This window comes from Mesoplodon densirostris, chromosome X (assembly GCF_025265405.1).
Source record: "Mesoplodon densirostris isolate mMesDen1 chromosome X, mMesDen1 primary haplotype, whole genome shotgun sequence".
Classification (NCBI taxonomy): Eukaryota; Metazoa; Chordata; class Mammalia; order Artiodactyla; family Ziphiidae; genus Mesoplodon; species Mesoplodon densirostris.
Genome location: NC_082681.1, coordinates 93,189,712 through 93,202,447, shown reverse-complemented (window position 1 = coordinate 93,202,447; position 12,736 = coordinate 93,189,712). Strand labels below are relative to the sequence as shown.

At 42.4% G+C, this 12,736-nt stretch overlaps 1 protein-coding gene across 1 annotated transcript; it reads left to right on the top strand.

Moving 5' to 3' along the window:
* The first annotated feature begins 7,227 nt into the window (after window positions 1–7,227).
* Window positions 7,228–12,461, top strand: BMP15 (bone morphogenetic protein 15). The gene is made up of 2 exons (XM_060087390.1): window positions 7,228–7,576; window positions 11,605–12,461. The coding sequence occupies exons 1-2, from the start codon at window positions 7,249–7,251 to the stop codon at window positions 12,459–12,461; spliced, it is 1,185 nt and encodes a 394-aa protein (XP_059943373.1). The 5' UTR covers window positions 7,228–7,248.
* Window positions 12,462–12,736: the final 275 nt, after the last annotated feature.

Below are 12,736 nucleotides of genomic sequence, written 5' to 3'. Positions count from 1 at the left end.
CCTGAGAAAACCATAATTCAAAAAGAGTCATGTAAAAAAATGTTCATTGCAGCTCTATTTACAATAGCCAGGACATGGAAGCAACCTATTTGTGTTCTTTCTGATGATAGCCATTTTGACAGGTGTGAAGTGATAGCTCATGGTGGTATTGATTTGCATTTCTCTGATGGTTAGCGAAGTTGAACATATTTTCATGTGCCTGTTGACCACCCGTATGTCTTCTTTGGGAAAATGCCTATGCAGGTCTTTTACCCATCTTTTAATCAGGTTGTCTGGGTTTTTTGATATTTTAATACTTTTGATATTTGTATGAGCTGGTTATATATTTTGGACGTTAACCCCTATTGGTCATATCACTTACAAATTATATTCTCCCATTCCATGGGCTGTCTTTTCATTTTCTCAGTGGTTTCCTTTGCTGTGCTACTTTTAATTAGATCCCATTTGTCTATTTTTGCTGTTGTTTATTTTGCCTTAGGAGACTGATCAAAAAATATTGCTACATTTTATGTCACAGAGTGTTCTGCCTATGTTCTCTTCTAGGAGTTTTATGGTTTCATATCTTCATCAGTGCTTTATAGTTTTCAGGGTATAGGTCTTTCACCTCCTTAGTTAAATTTATTCCTAGATATTTTATTCTTTTTTTTTTATTTTTTTATTTTTTTTGCGGTACGCGGGCCTCTCACTGTTGTGGCCTCTCCCGTTGTGGAGCACAGGCTCCGGACGCGCAGGCTCAGCAGCCATGGCTCATGGGCCTAGCCCTTCTGCGGCATGTGGGATCTTCCCAGACTAGAGCACGAACCTGTGTCCCCTGCATCGGCAGGCGGACTCTCAACCACTGCGCCACCAGGGAAGCCCTGATATTTTATTCTTTTTGATGTGATTTTAAGCAAGATTGTTTTCTTGCTTTCTTTTTCTGATAGTTCACTATTTGTGTATATAAAAGCAACAGGTTACTGTATATTAATCTGGTATCCTGCAAATTTACTGAATCTGTTTATTAGTTCTAATAGTTTTTGGTGGAGACTTTAGGATTTCTTATATATAGTATCATGTCATGTGCAAAATGACAGTTTTACTTCTTCCCTTCCAACTTGGATGCCTTTTATTTCTTTTTCTGGTCTGATTGCTGTGGATAGGACTTCCAATATTATGTCAAACAGAATCTACCAGCTTTTCCTTAACCTGAGAAGAGATAAAAAGAAAAATAGTCTTAAAGTGGTCACTAGATTTTCCTGAGACTCCAAAAGATTTGAAGTCTGCTTTGAAATTTGGCTGAAGTTTGGGGATGTCTCCAAGTTTATGCAACTAATTTATCTTTCACAAATTTGCTTCTCCTTCAACTTTCTGTTTCAGGGTGAGAGATGGAACTGGACTCTCCTCATGGTCCCAGTGGAGCAGTAAATCTTAGAGTCTAAGGTGTAAAAGGCGAGACAAGGAACCTGTACTTCCAAACCTCATGACCCACAGTGTCTGTGTCCCAGATTCTGGCTCCCAGGTCAATGGGGGCTTATGCTCTGGTCTTTCCAGAAGTCTTGCCATAGTAGTAGGGGAAGGGAATACTTCTTATGGACAGAAGAAACATCAACCTGCACATTTTCTTACTGACGTCAGAAGTGAAAAGTTAGATAAAGTCATTTCTAACCCTGTCTGACTCAGCAAGACAGTGTCAACAATTTATTTAGAGAAAGTGACCATTCTAAAATAATCCCTTAACTCCACTCAGTACTCTGTAATGGCCTACACTGGAAAATAATTATAACTGATTCACTTTGCTGTACACCTGAAACTAACACAACACTGTAAATCAACTATACTCCAATAAAAATAAATAAAATAAAATAAGCCCTTATACTCCCCACTGTTGATCTCAAGTGCTTGGCTTAGGTCCACGCTCTAGATCTTTTCCTTTTTAACACCAGACTCTACTTTTATGATGAGGGCAGGGCTTGTAGACCTGCAGAGCAGAAGAATAGCTGCTGAATCTTTGAAGAGGTGACTCTTAATGTCCTTCTTCCCTGTCCCAAGCATCCAGAATGTCTGAGCTGTTGTGGCCCAGTATCCATTTGTATTCAACCATGCCAATTCCTGCGAAGCTGACATACAATAGAAGATGGAGTGAGGTATGTAACCAGTCTCTGTAGGTCTTTCAGGGGAAGCACAGTCTCCCTACCTTTAATGTGGGAAGTCAGTTATCTAGTCATTTGCTTTATTATCAAATTAAAGAAATACAAGTAGCTACTGGGACCAAACAGAGGGAGGCCATAGAATGGGAATATGGTCAATGATTACTGATGACTTGATTACCCAAAAATGACCAAAAGCTCCAAAGACAGCAGGTGTCTCTGAGGGCAAAAGGAACTTCAGCGTGTATCATGCTTAGCTCTTACTTAGCTCTCGCTTGCTTACTTGGCTATAAGAAAACCTGGTCTTCTAGTTGTCTGGGAATGATATGGTCTATAAGCAATGATGAGAGTTAAAATTCTGTACTCAGGAATCCTTGTGGGATTATCTTATTGGGGAACTGAGTCTTCTTAAGGGGTTAAATGTTCATTGGCAGCTTATGTAGCAACCTACAAGATACAAAGAGAGGGGCTCTGAAGTTTCCTCTGTGTTGGGTCCAAATCCCAGTGGATTCCACCATTTGTGAGCTGTACAACCTTGGACAAGTTTCCTTTTCTGATTTTCAACTTCTTTACCTATAAATGGGAATATAATACTTAACTCACAGAGTTGATATGAAGATAAAATGAGATATAATATGTAAAATGATAGTCTAGTGCCAAATAAATAAATATTTCTATAAAATATATCATACTCTCTGTTTTAAGGAAAATTATTTTTTTAACAGAACATCTAGAAAATAGGTCCATATTTTAAGAACTCAGAAGAGTAATCAGAGGAAATATCATGGCTATGGGAAATATTTCCTATCTTTTATGTCTCTATCAAGGTTGTTATCTTCTTGAGATAGAAACTGTTTGATCGTGGTGTCCCCCAACCTACTGCAGTGCCAAGCATAGTACTGGGAGTGTTAAAGACCAAGAACTTGTCTTATTAATTTCTGTACTCCTAGCATCTAGTACAGTATCTAGAACATAGTATGCTCATTATATGCATTGACTCATTTAATCTTCACGACAGTCTTCTAAAATACTGCTATTATTATCCTTGTTATTAGATGAGGAAACTGCGGTACAGAGAGGTTAAGTCAATTGCAAAAGTTACCAAGCTAGTTAAGTGGTAGAGCTGGAATTTGAACCCAGGCTGTCTGGCAATAGGCCCGCACCCTTAACACCTTACACAACCACATAGGAGGTACTTATTAGATATTTGTTGAATGAACACAATTGTAAGGAAATGTAAATTATAATCGTGTAAAAGATGATGTTTAAAGTACATATGTACTTTAAACAATACCCATGCTCCCCCAAATTGGATAAAAATCTATTCTTTTGTAAATTTCATGCCTTTTACCAGTGTGCCCAGCATATTATAGTTTGAAAAGTTAACCCACAGTGTGCGTTAAGGTTTCCTGCTGCTCAAAGCAACTCGTGGTGACCTATTTTGTTGTGTCAAGAACCCTTTTAGTCATGTCAATAATCACCACCTAAACTGTCCAGTTTAAATAATTAGAGTTTTCACATACTGGCTTTTTCTAAAGCAGAAAGGCCTGGTAAATATCATTTAGTAGATCCTGTTCCAATCACCTATAACCTGCCCCTCCACTCCACCCCACCCCTCCAACCATAAAGGCTGGAAAGACAGTTGGTGCCCTCTTCTGGGGGTTTGGGGCAGTAGCATACATCGGGCCCACCAGGGGGCATTTCCAGGAAATAGTCATGTCAGCTTCTTTCAATTCTGGTGATAAGAATGGAGTTAGTTTTTGGATCTTTTTCTGAAAATAAGAAAGCTGACCTATTCATTCAGGTGAGTCTTCTGAAGCCCTGGTGAGTAGAGGGATGGAATAAAAATTCAGCTGAACTTTAGAAGGATGCTGAGTAGATATTTCCTTCAGTCAGTTACACTTTACATACAGTTTAAAATCATAGGTTATTAATGATAAATTTTAACGTTTATTTAAGAGTATCTATATGCTAATACTTTGTATACATTATCTCATTTAATCTCACCACAGCCCTAAAGAATATTCCAAATTTACAGTTAAGAAAGCTGAGATGGGGCCTCCCTGGTGGCGCAAGTGGTTAAGAGTCCGCCTGCCGATGCAGGGGATGCGGGTTCGTGCCCCGGTCTGGGAGGATCCCATATGCCGCGGAGCGGCTGGGCCCGTGAGCCATGGCCGCTGGGCCTGCGCATCCGGAGCCTGTGCTCCGCAACGGGAGAGGCCACAACAGTGAGAGGCCCACATACCGCAAAAAGAAAAAAAAAAAAAAAAAAAAGAAAGCTGAGATGCAGAGAGGTTAAGCAACAGACAAAAATGGCAGAACCAGGAATTCTAACCCAAATCATGTTATTTCCAGTGAATATGTTGTCTCTTTTTACTTCTTTTGATCCTGTATCAAAATCTCACTACTATGGCAGAAAAATGTTCTTGACGTATATAATCCCACTCAAATACCACAGAAACATCAAAGAAAACTGTGCTGGGAACTCTTGTATGGATCCTTTGCTAGTTGTCCTGATAACTTGCTCTTTTACTGAGTTATGTTGGATAGAAAATAGGAAGTTTAAATTGGTAACAGAGGTCAAGTGCCAAAGAGAATGTCGGGAGGCAGAGAAGGGAGAAAGGAAGCAGGGAGAAGCGGTGTGGACATGGAGGACAGAGAAACTTATGGGCCACCTCTCCACAGCTCATATGAGGTCAGAACTAGCACTTCAGGGTGAGCCCAGCTTTCTGGAGAGCACAACTTGCATCAAATGTAATAATAATTAACCTGTATCTAGTACTTACTTTGTGCCAGGCACTCTTTTAAGTGCCTTACATGTGTTAACTCATTAAATACTCACAAAAATCCTATGAGGTAAGTCTTTTGATTAACCTCATTTTACATATATATTACAAAATTGAAGAAGAGAGAGGCTATGGTTTCCATTTCACAGATGAGGAAACTGAGGCACAGAGAAGTTGAGTAACTTGCCCGAGGTCAAGCTAATGAGTGGTAGAGCTGGAGTTTGAAATTAGGATCCTGACTCCAGAGCTGTGTTCTTACCCATCATGATATATTATCCCTCCCAACATGTTAGAAAGATAAAAATTGTTTTAGGAAATGTTTACTTCAGATACGTGTGTGTGTGTGTGTGTGTGTGTGTGTGCTTGTGTTTATATTGGGTCTGATGTAAAATATATTTATTCCTGTGAATCACAGACCAAAATATCTAAAAGCTACTGTTATAGCAATAGTAGCAATACCTGAATTGCACATCTTCAAACTCAGTAGAGGTAATGCCAGATCACTCTCTAGAACAATTGTACCAAATCACATTCCCACCAGCAATGTAAGAGAGTTACCTGCATTCTACATCCTCACCTGGATTTAATAGCATCAGACTTTTAATATGTTGCCAATTCAATAGGTGTGGAAGCACATGTGGTTTTAAATTGCATTTTCCTGATTTCTTTTACATCTTTTCATGTTTGGGTCATTCAGGTTTTGCCTATTGTGAATCATCTGCTTATATCTCTTACTTGTATGTCATTGTATACAATAAAAATGTACACAATACAACACTCACAACAACTCTCTGTAGGAGCCAGCAGTACAAATGAAGAAACTCAGTCTGGGAGTAACCTTGCTTGAGGTCACCAGCTAATGGGTCGTTGACTTGGGATTTGAGCCCAGAACTAGAGGGCCCATATCTTTTGTTTTACAATACATGCCAGGGACCAAGGCCATGTTAGAAAAAAAACAGAGGAAGGAAACAAATAATTTCTAGCATGTAACAATATATCATATGCCTAATTAGGTTTTGTGGAATTAACACAGATTATTTCCTTGTATCCTCACAACAAGCTATGAGATAAAACATGTTATTTCCATTTTACAGGTGAGGAGACTGAAGCTCAGGGAAACGAAGAGATTTGCCTTGGAGGGGATAAATGACTGCTAATAAGAGACAGAATCACAGGTCTGTCTGTTTACAAAGTCCATGCCTGTTCCACAAGAGCCATGTCTTGACCTCCTGCCCCACCTTCTCCTTAGAGCCCCAGCAAACTGATTCTACTTGGACAGGGCCAGGATTACACCTACCATTTTTCTGAAGAATCCTGGTCTGGGGTAGCCTTAACTGGCTCAACCCTGATGCCTCCGTTAACCAGCCAAGCTAGGTCAGCTCCCAGCCAACTTCCACAGATTCATCTCCCACTGCCCCAGGCTTCTCTGATGAAGCCCACTCAGGATCTCAACACCTTCCATGGGGAAACCAGAAAATTCTAAGTCAGAGTTCTCAAACTTGGCTGTGCATTAAAATCACCTGCAGAACTTTAAAAAATCCTGATGCCCTTGTAACACCCCAGACCCACAACATCAGAATCTTTGGGGATGGTACCCAGGAATCCATAATAGTTAAAACTCCCCAGGTGATTTCAGTGTAGAGTCAAGATTGAGAACCACTGTTAAGGTATCTTCTTCAAGCTCCAGCAGCCATACTCACACAGATGTTCCCATATTTTAGTGGGAACTTCTTGGAGGATTTAAGATTCAGATTTCTGGAGCCTACCCTCAGAGAGTTCATGTTTTGGGCTGGGCCCTGGAACCTGAATTCTTAACAATCACCTCAGATAGTCTCACTGCAAGTCCTTAGTAGACCACATTTTGGGAAATGCTGCATTAGGAAAAGTACTGCATGGAAGTGGGATGGGAGCAGGAGGCCTCTGGCCCTTTAAGGACTGATTAAGAGGCTGCCTTTAAAGCTCTGGAGTGGAGGAGGATAGGGCTGCTTCTTTTCATCCTAGTGGATAAGGTAAGGGAGCAGGTCCTGGGATGGACCTCTCCTTTTAAGTGCTATCTTGTTCCTGGCCCTGGAGAGCAGGAGGGGCATGCTGCCTTGTCCCACCTGTGTTTCTGTTTGTTTTGATGCAAAGAGGACAATTTAGAAGACCTCCTTTTGGTCCAGGAGATCCTCCTAGAGGAAGCAACATAGGACCTGCCTGCCTGCCTTTCACTTTTTCTTGCCCTATCCTTTGTGGTAGTGGAGCCTGGATGCTGTTACCTGTGTGAAAGGAAAGGGTCAGAGTGGCATCCTTTGGGCTTGTGCTGGAAAGTGTTGCTGAACACCAAGCCTTTCAAGATGGTCCTCCTGAGCATCCTTAGAATCCTTCTTCTTTGGGGACTGGTGTTTTTTATGGAACACGGGGTCCAAATGACACAGGTAGGGAAGCCTTCTGTTGCCCTCCTGCCTGAGGCCCCTACCTTGCCCCTGATTCGGGAGCTGCTAGAAGAAGCCCCTGGCAAGCAGCAGAGGAAGCCACGGATCCTAGGGCCTCCCTTGCGGTATATGCTGGAGTTGTACCAGCATTCAGCTGATGAGAGTGGGCACCCTAGGGAGAACCGCACCATTGGGGCCACCATGGTGAGGCTGGTGAGACCGTTGGCTAATGTAGCAAGACCTCTCAGAGGTGAGTTATCATACTATATTGTCCTGGAGGGGAGAAAAATGGGGAAGAAGAGTGTAGAGAAAAGGGGATCTGCGAGTTTACTGTCAGGCTTCATTGCCTGGAAGGTGGTTTTCTCAGGCTTGGTTTTCAAAAGATGGCAAACTTGGGAGAAGCTGACTCCAAGCCTGCTTCCCTTCAGGGGCCCAATTTAAGAACAGATTGCCTTGGGGCCTACCTGAGGAAGCTCTCCCAGGCCCCAGGGCAACTGAGTGATGTGTCAGCTCCTATCTTTCAAAGAAAGTCTTAATGCTTGTTATATCACTGAAAGCTATAATTGAGAAATAGCCATATACGTTCCTGTGCAGGGCTGTTTGTGTTGTTTTATTCTTAGAAGGCAAAGCGTACAGGATGCTGAAGTGGGGAAATTTACAAGGCCTCAGAAAGGACAGAAACAGGCTCACATCTGAGAGTGTGTATACCTGGCTCCGTGAGCATCTGCTATCGTATTTAATCCTTAATGACAGCTACTCTCATTAGCTGTCCTGGAGCACTTAGCCTAATTTTTAAAGATAAGAAAAGTAAAACACAGCGAGAAGTTAAATAACTTGCAGAGGTCACAAGGACAGTGGGTGGCAGAGACAGGATTTGAGTTCAAGTCTGTCTGTCGGTACTACTTGTGTTTGAATGTGGTACCCTGATATCCTTGTACACCAAACAGTTTTTCTATTCAGACTGTGGTTGCTACTTTGGGTTTTTGGTACCAGATGTATTTTGGAGTTCTCTTTGTTCCCATTATGGTTGCTTCTGCTTTAAACATCTGCATTAGACATTGTTCCAGGGCAGCAGTGGGCTCCTGTGGTGTGGGGCTCTCTGTGAAATGCAGAAAGCCATCATTCAGGGAAATCTTGGGAACCTGTTGAGATCAATCTTAAGCCTTTGCTAGTCTCAGCGATGACAACAGACACGATTTACCCTCCTTCCCTCCAAGTAAAACAACTACCATTTCCCTAAACTAACCTTTAGTGTGAGCTTACCATGTGCCAGGCATTGGGCAAAGTACTTTGCAAACATTATTTGCATTAATCCTCCCCACTATCATACAAGGTAGGTACTATGAACATACCCATTTTATAGGTGAAGAAACTGAGGCTCAATGTAACACAGCTAGTAATTAACAGAGCTGGGTTTCTAACCCAAGGTTTCAGGCTCCAGAGCCTTTGCTTTTAATTACCCTGTTGTGCTGATTGCTTAACAGATTTTAATTGAGCACCAAGCACTGTGTTTGGGTTGGGTATAAAGAGGCAAATAACCGCTCCCCTGACCTCTAGGAGCCCCCACTATGGTAGAATAGATACATAAGTAATCACACAATGGTGGTGCAATGTGGCAAATGCTTTGAAAATGATAAGCAGTAGGGCTCCCGGGACTCCAAAGAAGAAATAGGTTGCTGCTTAGTACAAGGAGAGGGAAGCAGTGAGACAGTTGGAAGGCCTCACCGAGGAGGTGGCATTTGAGCTGGACTTTTGCGTAAGGAGTAAAGAGATTATGCATACAAGGAGGGGAATGCATTCTGATTAAGGAAAAAGAAGATAACTTGGTGTGGGTGGAGATTTACTCAACAAATATTTATTTGGCAACTGCTGAGTGCTAGGCATTGTACTAGGTGTCGGAATATGATCAAGATAGGCATGGTTCTCATGGGTGAGACAAGTAAGTAAACACAGATAGTTGTAAATTGTGGTAAATGCTATCAAAGAATGAAATAGGTGGTTTTGATAGAGAATAGCAAAGAGATCTTCCCTTTGCATGGGATTGTCAGGGAAGGCATCTTTGAAGAGGTGATATTTGAGCTGAGGTCTGTAAGATAAGAAGCTCTGCATGAGAAGGGGAGCGAGAAGTCTGATCTAGGCAGAGGGAACAGCATGTGCAAGGGCCTAAAGGATGGAAAGAAGCTTGTCTGACTTGAAGAACAGAAGGAAGATCAGGATGGTTGGAACCTAGTGAGACTGTGGAGAGCAATGGGATATGAGATTCAGAGGTCGTTACAAGCGATCTGGGTTTCATTCCCAAGTGCAACCGGGAGCTGCACAAATCGATTCTGTACAGATGATATGAGGCTAGAAAGGAAGATGCCTAGAATTAGGCCAGTACCCTGGTCTGACTGTGGGACATACCAGCATCCAGGGACTCTGGAAAGGATCCAGAAATGGATGACAAGAGAGCTGGGCCTGATCTTTCCATCAGGAGATGACCCAGCTGAATCGAGCTTGCCTGGAGAGCTATTCCAGGTTCAGTCACACAGGATGTGTGAGTCAGCCATTTCCCTGAAAAGTTCTGAGCAGACCCTTCTTGGCTCTGATCCTTAGCAACCCCACCCTGCTTCAGGAAATATGTGATGTCAGGGTCTGAAAGGAAAGGGTAGTTCCTCACCAGACAGCCTGTTAGAGGCTGGGTTTAGATTCCTTTTCAGGCAGGGTGGGGCAGATGTATGCGTGGGTCTCTTGGAAAGATTATTGTAGGATGGGAGTATGGAGTAATTTGAGAAAGCAAATACAAGCCTGGCTTGGGCCTTGTCTGAATGATATCCAAGTGCCCCAAACTTGAGGGTGTATTAAGCATGAGTTGGAACATGAACTTAAAAAAAATCCTGATGTGTGATTTCACTCATATGTGGAATATAAAAAAACAAAACAAATGAACAACAAAAAATAAAAACAAACTCAGATAGAGAGATTAGATTAGTGGTTACCACCAGGGAAAGGGGGTGGGGGGTGAGTGGGTGAAATAGGTGAAGGGAGTCAACTGTGTGGTAACAGATGATGGTAACTAGGCTTATGGTTGTGATAACACTGTAGTGTACACAGATGTTGAATTATGATGCTTTACACCTGAAACTTAGATACATAATATTTTTAAAAATCCTGAGGCATCAAAACATTAAAGAGTTTCTATGTTGAATGTCCCAGGCCTACTGAAGAATTCCAGGCTCGTGGATTCAGTGGAGAAGGAAGGTTAGGTGAATAATATGTAAATTAACATGGGAATGTTTACTGATGTGTGAAGATGACAGAAGGCTTTTTCTTGCTGTGCGTGGTTTTTGTAATTGTTGCTCTTGACATTTGCCAGGAGAGGGCGCAGAAGGTCAGAGCACTGCAGGCCCAGCTTTCCAACACTTTGGCCACTGGGTGTCAGCCTCACAGTTTAGATTAAAACTCTTAATCACTAAGAGGCATATAGCTTCTAAGTAGACTTCTTAGCTAACGAAATATTTACATGAACAGGGCCTTGTTGAAAATGGTATTTACAATGAATTGGGTAAATGAAGAATCATTTCCAGTAAGGAATGGAAAAGGGAGAGACCGAGGGTTAAGGGGGAAATGGCCCAAGAAGGGAATAGCTGCTCGAGAAGAAATTCAAATAGAAGGCAGAAATGGTAAATACCTGCCCCCACTAGGAGTGGATAGACAGAATTATTTTGTGCCATCTCAGCCCCGGATTCGAAGTGATGGTGGACCATAGCCCCCACTATTGGACTGTCACCCTAAAGCTGCATCTGTATAGTGATATAGCATGAGGATTTGTTATTCATGTATGTCTCAATGACCCTCCTAATTGGTCACCTTTAATAGTCAGCTAATAATACATACAATATATACACACAATTCTGCATTTGAGGTGTTTTTCTCAGCCTGGTGCTGTGAGTGATCTAAAAGTTAGACACAATTTGTCTTAAGGGAAAAATACTTGGGCTCAAATCTTTATTCTAACACACTGGCTGTGTGTCCTCTGGCATAGCTTCTCTGAGCTTCAATTTCCTTGTCTACAAAATGGGGAAAATAACTATCTCATAAGGCTCTTGCAGATTCAAGAGCTAATGCACGTAAAGCATCTAGTACATTAGTAAGTGCTCAATAGATGATAGCTATTATTATGATCTTGAATTCACTTTAGGGCTGCTTGTCAGTTTGCACTGAGCAGGTTTGTGAGCGAGACTCAGGCTAGGAGGTAAGAAGCTAATGCTCTGCTCTTGTTCCCTCTTACTGATGCAGGCCCCTGGCACAAACAGACCCTGGACTTCCTTCTGAGACCAAACTCGGTAGCATACCAACTAGTCAGAGCCACTGTGGTTTACCGCCATCAACTTCACCTAGCTCACTCCCACCTCTCCTGCCATGTGGAGCCCTGGGTCCAGAAAAGCCCAACCGATCACTTTCCTTCTTCAGGAAGAGGCTCCTCAAAGCCTTCCCTGCTGCCCGAAGCTTGGACAGAGATGGATATCACGCAACATGTTGGGCAAAAACTCTGGAATCACAAGGGGCGCAGGGTTCTACGACTCCGCTTCCTGTGTCAGCAGCCAAGAGGTAGTGAGGTTCTTGAGTTCCGGTGGCATGGCACTTCATCCTTGGACACTGTTTTCTTGTTACTCTATTTCAATGACACTCAGAGTGTTCAGAAGGCCAAACTTCTCCCAAGAGGCCTGGAAGAGTTTACGGAAAGAGATCCTTCTCTTCTCTTGCGAAGGGCTCGTCAAGCAGGCAGTATCGCATCTGAGGTTCCTGGCCGCTCCAGGGAGCGTGATGGGCCTGAAAGTAACCAGTGTTCCCTCCACCCTTTCCAAGTCAGCTTCCAGCAGCTGGGCTGGGATCACTGGATCATTGCTCCCCATCTCTATACTCCAAACTACTGTAAGGGAGTCTGCCCTCGGGTACTACACTATGGTCTCAATTCTCCCAATCATGCCATCATCCAGAACCTTGTCAATGAGCTGGTGGACCAGAGCGTCCCTCAGCCCTCCTGTGTCCCTTATAAGTATGTTCCCATTAGCATTCTTCTGATCGAAGCAAATGGGAGTATCCTGTACAAGGAATATGAGGATATGATTGCCCAGTCCTGCACGTGTAGGTGATAGCAAAAGTACAGCTAGCTCAGGTTTGCCTGAGAAATTAGAAAAGGGTTTAAAATAAAGTAATATTAATGTTAAAGCTGCAAGTGATGCTCTACCCAATCTATAGGTTCTATTCCTTGCCTTCAGTGTTGTTACTTAAGTCTCTTCCCCTACTTTACTGTATAAAAATAGTTCTGATATCAAACATCAGTATGTTTTGACCATTCGTCAGAGCCCTTAATGTTTAAGATCTTCCTTTGGAGAGGCCCTCTCTATTTTCTTGTCTTTTTTTTTTA